We start from the raw sequence: 17,461 nt of genomic DNA, 5'->3' as shown, positions 1-17,461 counted from the left end.
CTTTAAAAGTCTTAAAAATACTTTTGTCTGATATTGACTAACGTGAATAATAGAACTGTTTAAAAAAAGTTGTCAGATCGCGAGTCTTTAAGTTGTTGTGGTTTGATTACTACATGACTGATCAGCAATAGGGTGGTCACATATTAAAAGGTTGTTTTCCTTCCAAGACATCATCCAATTTGTCTGTGTGCTGAAATGCAGCAAAAAAAAAACAAGGGGTAAATGACAATAGTAAGAGTAATGTAGTGAACTGGGACACAAGGACAGCGGGGATTATCTGTTCTGCAGAAAGAGCTGCAGATAAATATTTTTGCAATTGAAACGTAGGTATTATGGTTTGGCATGGACAATAAGGTTACAAATACTGTAAGGCTTGTGTGTATGCCAGTGTATTCTGTGTATTCAATTTTTTAAGCCCGGAGTGAAGGCCGATTTGCCGTCGACATCTGTTGATCTCCAAAACCTGTCGGCGAGAGAAAGATCTGGGCTAAAACTGTATAGTGTGAACTTAGCCTAGGTTGAATTATACTGCATCAAATAAGAGTGTAGGATAAGGAAGAAGGAGACAGTGTTAAGGATTATTAAAGGACCAGTTTTATTGAGAGTAATGTAAATTTCAGATGGTTTCAGGGGGGCCCAAAAATTGTAGTGGTGCCCCTGGAAATAGTTAAAATGACCAAAAACACATGAGGTAGGAGTGGTCTCTGCACTGGGAGTACCACTGATTGGGAAGTATGTTAAATGTAATCCTTACACATACAGTACACTTTTCAACAGTATATACTGTAATTACAGCTGTTTGACCAGTATATTACAGTAACCTACACAATAAATTATTTCTTTGATAGCTCTGGATCCACATCTTCCCTAGCTTTTAGGGCATGCCACTGAGCAATAGGTCTTCTTGGAGTAGCCAGCATGTCCTCCCAGTGACGCTGCTCAGTCCCTGAGCTGTTCATTCCTACAAAGATCTTCCCAATGGCATCATTCTTGCCAATCTTGTCGTAGTCTAGGACTGTCAGTACAACCTGCACCTTCTGTAGAGAAGCAGAACAGAGATGCTAAATGAATAGTTTCCAGTTCCCTAAAACTATCATCACTTAATGTTATCATTTTTCTTTAAGGTGGTAAAACAAAAGTATTTGGACACCTGACTATGAGCTTGTTGCACAAAATCATGGGTATTAATATTGATTTGGCCCTTTTTGCAGCTACATCAACCTTCACTGTTCTTTCTATAGGCTTTTTATTAGGTTCTGTAGTGTGTTTGTGCAAATTTGTGCATATTTAGTCAAAGGAGCAGTTCTTAGAATGGGCACTGATGTTGTATTGAAAGGCTTGACCTGCAGTCAGTTGTCAGTTTAGCCTGAAATTATGTTCAGTGGGGTTGAGGTCAGGGCGTTTACACAACTGGAGTTCCTTTATGCCATCATCGGGTCTTTATAGACCTTGCTTTGGCACAGTCATGCTAAAACAGATATGGGTCATACTCTTGCTACAAAGTCAGGAACATGTAATTTAGTGTATTAGATTATTTTTTTTACATCTGTTTGTAATAAGTGTGGCTGAAACATCCAAACTTAATAATTGAGAGTGTCCACATTTTTTTGGCCTTATAAAATAATTAAAACTGGATACCTGTATTTGTTCAGATGGAACTTCAAAGCTGAATGATTCATTGTAATATGGGTTCAGGGTGTTTTTCTTTATTGTTGTTTTCTTCTTCTTTAGCCTTTTGCCATTTTGCATCAGGTGAATCTTTACATAAGGGTCTATGGAACAAGAGTGCAATAAACAGATGATGTTCAGGAATGTCACTTGGATAGGTGAAAACAAGACAAAAAACCACTCACTCTCCAATTCAAGGTGAAAAACATTAAACAAATAAGTGGAGCAACATGTGTACAGATGCTGTAAATGATGGATGCAATTCCTTATGGGGCTCCACTGTCCACAGGGGTCATTGAATGGTTTCGTAAGTATGAAAATGATATCCATCATATTCTAACCTGAACACCTATGGACGATTTTGGACCACACTCACCATGGTCAATCTCAAAACAACAATTAAGGGAAAATCTTTTGGAAGAATGATGTTTTACCCCTCCTTTACTATTATGGAGACTTGTAGAATCTATGCCAGTGGTTTTCAGCCATTTTCTGAGCTGGGACTGCAAGAGTGGCCTACACTATAGTGTGTACTGTGTGTACCTGACATTGTTGTAAAACAATATGTTGGTTTACTTTTAATGTATAACCTATAATTTGCCATGTACCAATGACCTACCTGAGAGTCCACCGACATCCATTTTCTTAAGGTTTTTGGCTTCCAAAATGACAACAGTCAGTTTACCTGATGTGGGAACGTAACGCAGGGACAGGCAAATATCACCCAACCGCTCCTGCTACAAAGCAAACAGAACAAACGTCTCGATCTGTAATTAATAATTAAGTTTTGCATCAAGGCAACTTAATAACCAATTAAATAAGATGCAGTCTGGTGAAGAGCACAGCTATTAGTCACTGAACCTTTTTGTAATTAAAATGTTGGAAAATAAAATGTACATATACTGTATATTCACTTATTACACATGTAGTCAGGACATGTGTGAAAAAGAATGTTTGCCCATATTTTTAGTTTATTTTATCAATGTAGCTTACAAGCAATGGAGCTCTGCCTGACTAAATGTGGCAAAAATTCCTGAACTTCATAATCAGAAAGTGTATCCACATACTTTTTTTTTATCATATATTGTATGTAATTGGGAGGAAATGTATTTTGCCACTATATTAAAAATGGTGCAATCAGATTAGTTACAAAATTGTTACCATACACCGATCAGCCATAACATTAAAACTACCTCTTTGTTTTTACACTTACTGTCCATTTTATCAGCTCCACTTACCATATAGAAACAGGACCACCACAGAGCAGGTATTATTTGGATGGTGGATCATTCTCAGCACTGCAGTGACACTGACATGGTGGTTGTGTGTTAGTGTGTGTTGTGCTGGTACGAGTGGATCAGACACAGCAGCGCTGCTGGAGTTTTAAAATACCGTGTCTACTCACTGTCCACTATGTTAGACACTCCTACCTAGTTGCTCCACCTTGTACATGTAAAGTCAGAGACGATCGCTCATCTATTGCTGCTGTTTGAGTTGGTCATCTTCTAGACCATCAGTGGTCACAGGACGCTGCCCACGGAGCGCTGTTGTCTGGATATTTTTGGTTGGTGGACTATTCTCAGTCCAGCAGTGACAGTGAGGTGTTTAAAAACTCTATCAGCGCTGCTGTGTCTTATCCACTCATACCAGCACAACACACACTAACACACCACCACCATGTCAGTGTCACTGCAGTGCTTAGAATGATCCACCACCCAAATTTCACCTGCTCTGTGGTGGTCCTGTGGAGGTCCTGACCATTGAAGAACGGTGAAAGCAGGCTAAAAAAAAAAGCATGCAGAGAAACAGATGGACTACAGTCAGTAATTGTGTATGGTGGAGGTGATAAAATGGACAGTGAGTGTAGAAACAAGCAGGTGGTTTTAATGTTATGGCTGATCAGTGTATATTCACACAAGAAACAGCAATCATGGTAAACGTAAACCAAATTTTAGTAACAGAATTTTAAAACTAGACTTTTAAACTCTAGAACAGAACAGGCTACAGAGCAACAGCACCTTTGCAGCCCTTTGTAATCCCTGACAGTACAGTTGGAAGTAGCATGTTTATCGAACAACAAATTGCCTTTAGAAAGGATGTTTTCTTGAATCATTATAAAAGAGGGGAGAAAGGGGAGAATGGGTAGAGATCAAACTGTCATGTGAAAAGTGTTGCAAAAAGACTTAAAACAGCATGAACAACAATGATTAAAAAGCAAAGCTGTTATCTAAATCTTTTAATGACAAGATACAAGAAACTAACAGCCATAAAATAAAGTATGGACCTAGGTTTGCAATGTTTTCCCACCTCTAATCTGCTACTGATGATATTTGCATGGAATTGTCCCGATGTAAAAAAAAAAAAAAAAAAAAGTATTTCTATAATCAAAATACATTTTTGTTATTTTTATTTTATAAATATGTTCATACTTAATTGTTTGTTTTTATTTATAGACCTGTTTCATTTCTATTAACATATGTAGGAACCTGAAAGTAAACTCAGTTAAATCATTTTATTACTTCATTTTGTCTAGTCTCTCACCTCCTCATTTTGTGCCTTCTGCAGGTCTCTCCATTCCTCTGTAACATAACTAAAATCAACTTTGTTCATCTGCACCCTTACATCTCCGATGGCATCATGCTTGGAGAACCGGTCAAAGTCATACACTGTCATGACTAATGTCTTTCCTCCCAGCTCTGTGTATGGAACCTGCCATAAAAATAACACAGACCAACTGTCAGGTTCTACATATTTGTACTTAATTGTTTTACTTAATTGTGAAGAAGTATAAAAGATTTCATTAGGCATTACACTATGGTAAAAGTTACACCAACAAATAACAGTAAGAAGCATTATATACAAAGATCATCTCTGGTCATCCAAAATTTCTCCAAGTGTCTCTGGCCATTTCAGTAGGCCAAAGAAGAACATCTAAGAAACTGTCACTTAAATTATTCCACCATTAGAAAGTGACTGGCCAAATGTTTGATAAATGGGATAGAACATTAATGATCATTTTACATTATTGAAAAACACCTTGATGGCTTTTTCTTTCTATCCATCCATACATCCATCCATCCATCCATCCATCCATTTCCTCCCCATTTATTCCAGTTCCCTAATTGTAACTTTGCACTGCCACTGCACCAACCCTGCCCTGAACAATAAGAGCCACAGACTATCACATGACATGTATAAGGGGTCGGGCTACGCCGCCTGTCACCAGCTGGGAGCAAGCACTGATTACTGCTGATGATGGGTGATAAGACACACCTGCTGGGCTCTGCTTAAAAAGCTCACCCAAACCATGGCTCAGTGCTGCACCTTTGTAGAGGGGCAGATGGTATGGTAACTAGCAAAAAGGTGAAAAGAAAAGAAGAAAGAAAAAGAAAAAGAAAAGAAACAAACAAACAAACAAACAAACAAACAAACAAACAAACAACAAACTGAGGTCTAAACTCAGGAAATGACTCTGGGTGAAAACAGTGAGCTGGACTTAAAGCTCATTGTCTAAGTTTATTAATTTCTGAGAGCAAATATTTTAGTTAAAGGAGTATTTTCAGCCCCAAGGCTGAAGTTAGTTTTTGTGTTCGAGTTTATCTGATTATTATTGTCTCCCTTTGTTTGAGTATATTGTCTCCCTTTGTTTGTTGTTCCCACCTTTTTTACTACCACCTTTTGGAGTGCTTTTCCCACCTGTTTGTCCATGTCCCCAGTACAGCAGTGGTAAAGCACTGCTCTCTGGTTCAGTGAGTTGCTGGTTTGAATTCAGCCTTAAGCTCTCACAACAGAAAAGCACACAAACACAGTCTTCATACTTTGTTATATCAGTTTACTTTCACTGTTTACCCTTAAATAAATAAACCAGGAGCTCTGCTCTTGGGTCCACCCCCCCATCCTGTAATAACATGCAATGCACACACTACTGTCTGTGAATCATCCATTTCTTGTGCAGCCTTGACTGGCCAGCTGAGGCCACAACTGCAGCAGCAAATAAGTAATACATTCAACTTTCTTCCCTCATGTACAGCCAACTGCCAGCCAGGTAGATAGCACAGATGAGATTTGAACAAACCGAGCATCCTGTGAATTTTTATACCTTAAACATAAAGTGCTCATTGAAAGTAGGGTTCAAGGTCTTTCTGTAGATTTTAGTCTCAAACTTCTTTTTCTTGTCTGGGAGGAGATACAGCTTGACATATGGATCAGATGTCCCGTTCATATCCATGGCAGCCAGATCTGCAGCCTGGATCACACCTACAATAAGCTTTGATACAGTGAGCAGGGAAAAAAAGAACATTTGAAAATGAGAAAGATTTTCTTTTTAAATGTTCAATTAGAAATATTAAGACTTGTATCAGCTGTCGATCCATACTGTGCTATCAGTAAAGTTGTAGTCGAGTGTGAACTGCAGTCTGCCAAGCTTCACATCCTCTTTTGTATTCAGCTCCTTCTTAGATTTAGGATCATGATGTAAAGTCTGAAAAAAAAACCAATGTCAGAGCTCAGGCTACCTTCCACCACTGTATGAGACAAGTACAAAATTCAAAGAAGTAAATACTAAGATTATTATAATATAAATGTGTTTGACCTTTGAGCACTCAGATGGCATTGCATACCACCATACTGTGATAAATATAGCCACATGGTGTCAGTTCTTTAGAAATCCATTATCACTTAACACAATTCCCTGCTGCATTAAGCAATGTAATATGAAACTCCATTACGCAAAGAAAGTCGCATTTACAAGATAGGTAATGGAACACAGGGTTAAACACAGCAATTATTTTGGGGTGTGTAACAAGCATCAAATTCAAACTTTGAGGAAGAATTATGTGGCTATTGAAAACACTTTTTTGTCAGTTAAATACAAATTTTAAAGAATATCCAAACTATATAATACGAGGAATCTTCAAAAAGTTTCTGCACTTTTATATTTTCGTTTGAAACGGTGAGGTTGGGAGTAGTAGTAACTGGTCGTGTCTGAGAGACTGAGAGAGAGCTTATAGTTAGGATTACGCGCCACCTGATTTCCACCTTTTTAGACACTCAAAGAAGCTTTAAGGCAAGGAAGATTTTCATGTGATGATGATGTGAATGCAGCGGTGCGTCAGTGGCTACACGCTCAACCAAAAACATTTTTCGCTGATGACATTAAAAAATGTAGAGTGATGTACAGTAGACCCTTAACTTACGAATGTAATTGGTTCCGAAAGGCTGTTCCTAAGTCAAAATGTTCGTAAGTTAAACATATTTTTCCCATAAGAAATAATGTAAATAGAATTAATCCGTGCCAGACCTCCCAACCACCCCCCCCCCCCTTGCCTAACCTTTCTAATGTCTTAAATGGTCTTTTTTGTTATAAATACAAGTACATCTTCCCTTAATCTTAAATTATAGAATAGATAATACTGTAATAAACAATAATGAACAACAATACACAGTAGTACTGTACATAAAAAACACCACATTTCAGTACAGTACAGTACGTGCTGTACCATACACCATAATAAATTTCCTTTTAATAATAAATTTTCTTTTTTTATAAAATGTATCTACCAGAAACAACAATAACTCTCATATTTCTCTATTATTTCCTTCTTTATTTTAATAGTATTGTATTTTGTAGGTGTAATTGCATGAAAGAAAGAATACTTTACTCAGCCTACTTTCCTTCTTCTCTCTCTCACTCACTCTGTCCCCTCTGTCTGATACACAGTGACAGCTACTGGCAGGAGTAATAATACAACACAACAAATAGCATTAGATTTGTTCATTTTCTCACCACTACACTTTCTCTGCACCTTCTTTGGGGTCATTTTAATATAGAATTTTACAAAATATAAAGAAAACATTGTCCGCTGTTTGAATGTTCGTTCACTGTATATACATATAGAAGAAGAAGACATACTTTATTTGTCATATATACATATACAGATGTACAGTACAATGAAATTCTTTCTTTGCATATCCCAGCTTGTTTGGAAGCTGAGGTCAGAGCGCAGGGTCAGCCATCGTACAGTGCCCCTAGAGCAGACAGGGTTAAGGGCCTTGCTCAAGGACCCAACAGTGGCAGCATAGCAGAGCCTGGATTTGAACCGCCAATCTTCCGGTTGGTAGCCCAAAGCTCTACCCACTAGGCTACCACTGTCCCTTAAATATAGAGACCCTCTGAGTCAACTTGTTCTTGACGTCACGTGTTTCGTGAATTTCGGTTCGTAATCCGAAATTTGTTCGTACAGTTAAGTACGTTGAAAAAGATCGCTCGTAACCCAAAATGTTCGTATGGTAAACCGTTCGTAACTCAGGGGTCTACTGTAAGTTGTTTTTGAAATTGTTAAATAGAGTTTAAAAAAAAGTGCTGAAACGTTTTGAAGAACCCTCATATATAATTAATACAATGACTCATCACCTGCATTGCGCCCTCATCTTTAACCGTCGTCATTCCAATACGGTCCTTTTTGCTTTTTTCTTTTTCAGGTTTTTCCTTTTTTCTCTTGAACACAAACTTGCTGCAGATGCAGAAGCAGCAGCTGAATGCCAAAAGGATGAGGATGAAGCTCAGTGCCACCAAAGCCCAAGAGGGTACTGGAACAACATACCCATACAAATTATAACCACAGATTTATAAGATGCAAGGATATGCAGATGTTGTGTTTTTGAGTGTGTGTGATGTGAAGTTTTAAATAATGTGTATGCACCTAAATCCTGTGTAGAGATTGTCCACAGTTGCAAAAAAAGACTGCAATTAATGATACTGCATTACACATTAATTATTTATGGTCCAGACTGCAAAAGGTATGAAAACCAGGGATGTTCCAATCTAATTCAGAGGATCAGTATCACTCAATAAACAGGGCAGGGCAGTGGCAGCTTAGTGGTTAGGGCTCTGGGCAATCAATCTAAAGGATCCACTAAGCAGCTACTCTTTCAATCAAGCTGGGATATGCAAAGACCTGAGAATTTTTTAAATGTCATTCACACTAATGAATCTTTTTGTGATTTTGTGTGCAATGGTTTACATTAAATTGTCTTAGTCAGTATTGAGATGTTATTATTGGACCAGTACCCATCTCAATCAATAATCAAAACTTTTGTATCAGAACTGTATTGTGAATAAAAAGAACTGGATTTGGGCATCCAACACTTAATAATAATAATTAGAAGGTTCTTTTGGCTATTTTATTATCATCATTATCATTATCATTATTTTTTATTATTATCATTATCATAATAATAATAATAACAATAATAATAATTATTATCATTATTATTTTTTATTATTATTATCATTATTTTTTATCATAATAATAATAATAACAATAATTATTATTATTATTATCATTATTATTTTAATTTTAATTTTTATTATTATTATGATCATTATTATCATTATTATTATCATTATTATTATTATCCTATCATCATTATTATTGTTGTTGTTATTATTATTATTATTATTATTATTATTGTTATTATCATTATTACTGTCTTGTTGCATAATCCAACATTTGTTAAGCTTCAGGAGATGACTAGACAATCTAACCTTTACCTGAAAGTTTCTTGATACTCTTGATGTTTTGATTTCTCTTTCTCTGGCTGAAAGTTGTCCTGGCACGTAACCAAGTCAGTTAACCAAACAACGGTGCTTCTTTTACCATGTATACAACTTGGATAAGGTTTTGGTGTTCTCGAAAAGAAAAATTACAATGTTCTCGAACAAGATGAGCTTTGCAAAGTATCTCTAGAATCTACAAATCTATACTAAACTTAGGTAATTGACTTAAAATTTGTTAGCCCTGGGGTCCACATACTGTTTTCCAGCCTAGACAGAACACATTTTATAAGTAATTTATTCAGAAATTCAGCAATTCCAAATGGTTCACAAACTTTGTGTAGTTTGAAAGCATATTTATGTTAAATAGGAAGATAATATGAAAGTATGTATTTGCTTACAGTTGACTTTATGAATTTCATTCAGAAATTTGTATCTGATAGTAGAAATTGACCCATCTCCTGGTGTATTTTGTGACTGGGCATGAGTGGGTGCAGCCTCAGTGGGTCTGAGTGCCTCTGAGCCATTCAGCTTCTGCACAGATGTGGTAAATCCAGGAAGTGGGGTCATTCTGTACAAAAACACAACAACGGTATAATTCAGTTGTGTATATGTGTGTGCTACAGCAGAGTAGTAAGCATTAAGCTCAAATCATGTCAGTAAAATTTTGCTAAGTAACGCAATGCACCACACAGTTCAACCGGATTGTCTCGTTTAATTTATGGCGTTAACTAAAAATAGCGTGTATGGCCAAAAAATTGGACACCCTCTCTGAGTTCACATGCTGTCGCCAGACTTATTGTTAAAAGTGTCTTAATTACACGTTCTAGCATGTTCTACATAAATACCACAGTTAATTGCTGTTGATATGCAATATATACACTATTTATTAAAAATTCTATACTCAGTATAAGTCAAGATTTTGGCATAACAGTGTTCAATAAAAAGCAGCTTCTTTTACATTTGATTTACGTACTTAATTCCAACACTGTGAAATCTAAACTCTTAAGAAACTAACTTGCGGTGTGGAAATTATGAGTTAAAGTGCCATTTAAATAGATTTTTCCTACTTATGACCCATTACATATTGTTATTGTGGGAGGCATGGTGGTGCAGTGGGTTGAGCTGTCTCTGTAGAGCAAGGGATTGGGTTTGATTCCAGGTGGCCAAGGTCTTTTCTGTGTGAAGTTTGTATATTCTTCCTGTGTCCGTATTGGTTTCAGGTGTTTTAGGTTTCTTCCACAAGTCCAACGAGATTCAGTCAGACTAATTGCATCAACTAGAAATTGCCCCAAGTTGTGTGTGTGTTTGCCCTATGATGGACTGGCGACCTGTCCAGGGTGTTTTCTACCTTTCGCCCAATTAATCGGACCCACCACAACCCTGACCATAATCAAGCGGTAGTAAAACAGACATTGAATGAATGAATATTGTTATTGGTCCATAGTCAATTTTAATTTGCCTTGATCTGGCACCTAAATATAAAGTAAGTATGACGGTGCATCACTTAAGAATATTTGGTAATTTTGCTTACGGTATATGCTAAAACAACAGTGTGTACAACAGTCTTGGGCTCTGGGTCCCCAACCAAAACCCAATAATTCAGTAATTTATGGAATTTATGGATTGTTTATAAGGCCTTTTTTCTAATAAAGAAGTGTCATTACATTTTCTTTCTTCTTCCTTTATTTTTTTACATTAGTTAAAATGAACTGGTTGTACCACACATTTTACAAAACATGTAATAGACATAATAGAGCGCTTATGTTTGTGATTTATGACTCTTTTTATTAAAATAATTTGTTATCCTATAATATGTCAATGAAGTTTTTGAAATAGAGTATCGTAGTGTTGCAATCCAGTCAATTCATTAGAAAACTGCCCTTTGCAGTCCAGCAAAATTTGATTCACATGGACCTACAGCAATGCGCTTCTAACTGTCACCACTTTTTCCCCTCAAGTGATGGCCCTGACGTTCAGAACCGGAAAGGTCAAGATGTGCTAAATAGCATATAAGCTGCTACTTTTTAACCTTGAGATTATTTTAAGAAATGCAGAGTAAGGCATATTGATTTCCTCTCAATCCACAGGGAAATGAGAAACAGCATGACAGTGAGACTGACAGTGAGACAGACTGATCACATTACGCTGCCAATGCAAACTTATAGCAGGATATGTGCGAATATATAAAGAAAAATAAAATGTTTCCCATACATTTACATACGTGTAGACATTTTCTTTTAGAGTTTGCTTAACATTTTAACAACACTGAGGTACTAATAATGTATGTAAATAAATTAAACTTGATTGTATTTACATTTAATTGTATTTAATTATTAAATACAAGTAATTATTAAGTATTTCTCCATTGGCAATTAAAAAAAAATCGATCACTGTGTTTAAGAATAGAAATAATTTTTTACCTGTTTCCTCTGCTGGGAATCTTGAATTACAGACTGATGGTCAGTTCTATCCACAGGGCTTGTGTCAAAGAAGAGATTACAGTGTGATGAAGAATAGTGTGCTGTAGAGTAGGTGAGAAAGTGAGAGAGAGATAAGAGAGAGAGAGAGAGAGAGAGAGAGAGAGAGAGAGAGAGAGAGAGAGAGAGAGAGAGAGAAAGAGAGAGAATCACTGCAGTTCATTGTATATGTATATTTATGTAGTATCACAGATTCCTAACGTAAAGAATTATAATAAGAACACTTAGGATCATTTACTCATTTCATTATCCGCTTCAAACTAACTTAAATCGTGATAAGTTAATTATGTTGCCAATCTACCTTTTGCATTCTTTAAGAGATGGCAGAAAACCAGAGTACCAGGAGGTAAACCATACAGACACAGGGAGAACATCTGAATAAGGTGACTAAAGGAATAGATCAAACCCAGGCCCCCAGATATACCCTTACTGTCCACTTAATTGCACTGTAAATTTGCTATTGCATCTGGTACGAGAAGTTTGGTACCATCGATGGCTGGTACACATCTGGTACAACAGCAGGTCAACTGTGGCTCAAATAATTTTGATTCAAGTGTTGGAGTGTGTATGATTCCACCAAGGGACCCATGCTAACCCCTGTCTACCATCAAAAGTGCCCACAGTGGTTCAGGACAGGCATTGAAAATGGACATCATAGCAATGGACGAAGGCCATCTGGTTCTATGAATCCCATAGTTTTAAGATTATGTGGTGGGTCTGGCACATGTGCACCTCTTTAACTGTGGAAGAAATAATATCTGTCACGTGGGAAGAAAGGGACACAAATGCAGAAGTAAAATTATAAAAAGATATTTTATTCAATTAATAAGGACAACAGAAAAGGTAAACAGCTAACATAAAATAAAACAAAACCCAATCGGAAACTCCGACGGAAGCTGACAAACACCGATCTGAAAAGGAGAAAAACAAAAGAGAAAGGTTACACAACGGTAAGGCGTGGATTCGAACCGGGGATGCTGGCGTGACTGCCGATTACTTTCCGGAGTTGCCACCCAGCGGTTACAGAATCCAATGTTCCGTTTAACTAAAGGCACTGATGCCGAAATTACCACCAACGCTAAAACAGCGCGGAGTGAAAGCCGCTAATGCTAATGTTAGCGTTTTAAAGAGACAGCGATAAGGAGTCTGCCCAGCAACTGCACGAGAGCTGGGCAGCTGTAGAGAGTGTGGATTCGAACCGGGGATGTTGGCGTGACTACCGAGTACTTTCCGGAGTCGCCACCCAGCGGTTGGAGAATCCAATGTTCTGTTTGACTGAAGGCACTGATGCCTAGGATATAACCAGCGCTACTAGAGCACTGAGTGAGACCGCTAAGCTAAAGCTAGCGCTGAAACAAACAGCAGTTCGAGGACTGCGCGGCGTCGCACCACACTATTTCTAAGAGGACGAAAGAAAACCCTCATACCTCAAACCTTGCGGTTTTACTTACCCTAATGGCCTAGCGCCACCAGGGCTACCACCTATAGCTAAACAACAGTGTGGACGAGCTGCCACAAGAGACCACAAAACAAACAAAGGTGCGACACCCACTGCTGTGTAGAGCTGGCTTAAATAGCCCGCCCCACAGCTGTGGGTGATCAGCACTAATTGGGAGGTCTGGTATAAGAACCCTTTGTTTGCTGAGCTCTGTAACGTCTGTTTCGCTGGGAACCCGGGGCACGTTCACCAGCTACCACAGACCTCGTTATAGAACCCCCTCCTCTAGGGACAGCTCCTGAGGTCCCAAGACCCGCAGCACGGTTCCGTCGGAACTCGCGGATCAGTTCAGGGTCCAGGATCTGACGAGCCGGTACCCATGAACGTTCCTCAGGGCCGTAACCTTCCCAATCCACCAAGTATTGGGTACTACCCTGAACCTTCCTGCTGTCAAGTAACCGGCGAACCGTGAAGGCAGGGGCACCCTGGATGATACGAGGGGCGGGAGGTTGGGGAGGGGGTAAAACTCCCCCGCACATAAATGGTCGGAGATGGGAGACATGGAAGGTTGGATGCACTTTCATGCGGGGAGGAAGCTCCAACCTATACGTCACCGGGTTAATCCGCCTTACCACCTTGAACGGGCCAATGTACTTGGGTGCCAACTTATGTGGAACACCTCGAACGGGGAGATCCCTCGTTGAAACAAGTACTCGTTGGCCTGGCCGGAAGGTAAGAGCCGGCTGCCGCCTGCGGTCAGCTTTGCGCTTCACAGAGCGCTGGGTGGCCACAAGTGCCTGCCTAGCTTTGCGCCAGGCGGCGCGGCAGCGGCGGACCTGAAGCTGTACAGACGGGACCGCTACCTGCTGCTCTTGCTCAGGAAAGAGCGGAGGAGGGTACCCGAACTGAGCTTCAAACGGTGACATGCCGATCGCCGAATGATGCAGGGTGTTGTGAGCAAACTCTGCCCACATCAGCTTATCCGACCACGTGGTCGGATTCCCTGCCGTCAGGCACCTGAGCATCTTGCTCAGATCCTGGATAAGCCTCTCCGACTGCCCATTCGACTCCGGGTGGTAACCGGAGGATAAGCTGGCCTTCGCGCCAATAATTTGGCAAAAGGCCCGCCAGCACTGGCTCACAAACTGTGGGCCCCGATCTGACACAATGTCTGAGGGGACCCCATGTGCTCTCACCACATGATTCAGAATGATCTGCGCAGTGCCCATGGCGGATGGTAGCTTGGGCAGTGGGATAAAGAGGCAAGATTTGGTAAACCGGTCGACAATTACCAATACCGCCGTGAACCCTCTGGACTTAGGCAAGCCTGTCACAAAGTCCAGGGCAATGTGGGACCACGGTCTAGCCGGTATTGGCAACGGGTGAAGAAGGCCCCTGGGGCGCTCTCTGGGACTCTTGTTAAGAGCACACACCGAGCAGGCACGGACAAAGTCACGTACCTCATTCTCCATCCCCGGCCACCAAAATCTTCGGCGCAGCAAGACCAGGGACTTAGTCACGCCTGGGTGCGCCGCAAATGGGGAAGCATGAGCCCACTCGAAGACCTGACGCCGTACGGATGAAGGTACGTACAGTCTGTCAGGAGGTCCCCCACCGGGGTCGGGTTCAGCCCGTTGGGCATCCCGAATGACCTTCGATATGCCCCATGTGATTGGGGCCGCTATCTGGGTCGAGGGGATCACGGGATCAGGTCCGGTCTCCGGCCTGGTCGGTTCCCACTGTCTAGACAGAGCGTCCGGTTTGACGTTTTCGGACCCCGGTCTATAAGACAGTGTGAAATTGAACCTTCCAAAAAATAAGGACCACCGGGCCTGACGGGAGTTCATCCTCTTGACTTGCTGGATGAATGACAGATTTTTGTGATCCGTCCAGACAAGAAAAGGATGTTTGGCCCCCTCGAGCCAGTGTCGCCACTCCTCTAACGCCAACTTAATGGCCAAGAGTTCCCTGTCTCCAACCGGGTAGTTCCGCTCGGCTGGAGTCAGGCGGTGCGAGAAGAAGGCACATGGATGTAGCTTCTTCCCCGGCCCCACTCTTTGGGACAAAACTGCCCCAGCCCCGACCTCGGAAGCATCCACTTCGACAACGAAGGGTTCCTCTGGGTCGGGCAACTGCAAGACGGGAGCAGTCGTCAAGAGTGTTTTTAGCTTGTCGAAAGCTTGCTGGGCCTGCACCGTCCATTGGAACGGACCTTTGCCTGTGAGGTCCGTTAACGGGGCGGCGACTGAGCTAAAGTTCTTAATGAAACGCCGAAAAAAGTTTGCAAAGCCCAAAAACCTTTGCAGTTGGCGTAAAGAACTTGGAGTTGGCCACTTCTCCACCGCAGATACTTTAGCCGAGTCCATGCGCAGGGTGCCCTTGGACACTACAAACCCCAGAAACGAGACCGTGGGGGAGTGAAAGACCGACTTCTCCAGCTTGACAAACAGATGGTTGTCGAGCAAGAGCTGGAGAACTCGTCGGACATGCCCTATATGCTCGTCGATGGACTGACTAAAGATAAGAATATCGTCTAAGTAAACATAGACGAATTTACCAAGAGTCTCCCGCAAGACCTCATTGATAAATCTCTGGAAGACTGCGGGGGCATTCATTAACCCAAATGGCATCACCGAGTACTCATAGTGGCCAGTGGGCGTAATGAACGCAGTCTTCCACTCATCCCCCTGCCTGATCCGGATCAAATTGTACGCGCTGCGAAGATCGAGCTTTGAAAAAACCGATGCTCGCTGAAGGGCTTCGAAAGCCGTGGCCATCAGCGGCAGCGGGTACCGATCCTTGATCGTAATGGCATTCAGACCGCGATAATCGATACAGGGGCGCAGGGTGCCGTCCTTCTTGTTCACAAAAAAGAACCCTGCCCCAGCTGGGGAGGAAGAAGGACGGATGAACCCCTGTTTAAGCGCCTCACGCACATACTCCTCCATAGCAACCTTTTCTAGGCCGGAGAGCGAAAAAAGGCGCCCCCTAGGAGGAGTAGTGCCGGGCAAAAGGTTGATGGCGCAATCGAACGGTCTGTGGGGGGGCAAGTCCTGCGCCCGGGACTTGCTAAAAACCTCCCGTAAATCATGGTACACAGGAGGAACAGCTGCCAAATCCGGAATCGCCATCTTGGGTTCGGACGGCTCGGGGCTCGCGCCGCCTTGCAGTAGGCACGAGTCCCGACACTGCGTTCCCCAGATAAAGATCGATCCGGTGGCCCAGTCGATCTGGGGGTTGTGTCTTTGCAGCCACGAATACCCCAAAACCACCTGGAGGTGAGGAACGTGAGTCACAAGAAAGGTGATCCGTTCCTCGTGGTTTTCCAGGCGCAACGTGAGAGGTCGCGTCTGGTGGGTTATCGGGCTGCCCGCTACAGGTCGGCCATCCACAGCATGGACCGACACTGGAGTTGTTAGCGGTTGGACCTCAATCCCCAGCCTGTGTACCAGGTTGATGTCTATGAAACTCTCCACCGCGCCTGAATCCACACAGACCCGAAGGTCTGTGTCTCCCAGACCCCAAAGCAACCGGGCCTGCAGAAATAGTCCTTGGGCAGGGATGGTAGTTCGGCTCACTCCCGAGTCCCTAGCTCGAGAGCGGCCTGCTAGTTTAACGGCTGCCGGGGTCTGGCAGACGGACCCGAAGCCGTTGGGGCACCAGCGCGAGCTGACCCCAACTGCATGGGCTCAGGATCCAGGACAGGCGGAGGAGAATTGGGAGAGACCTGCGAGCGGGTGAACGGGGAACAGGTGCCCCGTTCCCGGGCTCGCTGGCGAAGGCGGGTGTCTATGGCGTTGGCCAGGACATAGAAGTCCTTAAGAGTGGTAGGAGGGTCCCTGGTGGCTAGCTCGTCCTTCACCTTACCAGACAAACCACGATGGAATATGGCAGTAAGGGCCCCCTCGTCCCAACCACACTCAGCCGCGAGCGTTCGAAACTCGATTACATAATCGGCTACTGACCGAGCACCTTGGGTAAGCTCGAGTAGACGAGGGCCTACCTCACGGCCACCCGAAGGGTGAAAAAAGGTCTCCTTTATAGCTTCCTTAAAGGAGCTTTCCGAAGAGCATTCTGGAGCATTTTGCTCCCAGAGGGCAGTAGCCCATTCTAAAGCTCGGCCAGTGAGCAGGGAAATTATGTATGCAACCTTCGATCGCTCCGTAGGGTAGCGAGAGGGTTGCAGCTCAAACGCAAGGGCACACTGGAGGAGGAAGCCACGGCACCTCTTAGCCTCTCCCGAATACCTTTCGGGAGGCGAAATAGGGGTGTCGCGGTTTCCGCACCCTCCGGAGTGGGTAGGAGAGTGGGCAGGGGGTT

The 17,461-nt window shown here is 42.1% G+C and overlaps 1 protein-coding gene across 1 annotated transcript; it reads right to left on the bottom strand.

Annotated features, from left to right (window-relative positions):
- Positions 1-571: 571 nt before the first annotated feature.
- On the bottom strand, positions 572-14,606 carry syt1b (synaptotagmin Ib). Its single transcript, XM_063005076.1, has 9 exons — positions 14,602-14,606; positions 9,625-9,794; positions 8,081-8,256; positions 6,044-6,148; positions 5,768-5,935; positions 4,210-4,377; positions 2,288-2,405; positions 1,639-1,772; positions 572-1,037 (listed from the first exon to the last, which is right to left on the bottom strand). Exons 1-9 carry the CDS (start codon positions 14,604-14,606, stop codon positions 834-836), a joined length of 1,248 nt encoding a protein of 415 aa, XP_062861146.1. The 3' UTR covers positions 572-833.
- Positions 14,607-17,461: the final 2,855 nt, after the last annotated feature.

Source organism: Trichomycterus rosablanca, chromosome 11 (genome assembly GCF_030014385.1).
Source record: "Trichomycterus rosablanca isolate fTriRos1 chromosome 11, fTriRos1.hap1, whole genome shotgun sequence".
NCBI classification, from domain to species: Eukaryota; Metazoa; Chordata; class Actinopteri; order Siluriformes; family Trichomycteridae; genus Trichomycterus; species Trichomycterus rosablanca.
Note: the sequence above shows the minus strand (reverse complement) of the source record. Positions and strands in the feature narration are given on the sequence as shown.

Bases quoted from the DNA above. Each gene is read 5' to 3' on its own strand.
- syt1b (XM_063005076.1), bottom strand. The intron at 5,936-6,043 runs GTATGGATCGAC...ACTGTATCAAAG, and splicing joins ACAACTTTACTGATAGCACA to CTTATTGTAGGTGTGATCCA. The intron at 2,406-4,209 runs GTGAGAGACTAG...TTTGCTTTGTAG, and splicing joins AGAAGGCACAAAATGAGGAG to CAGGAGCGGTTGGGTGATAT.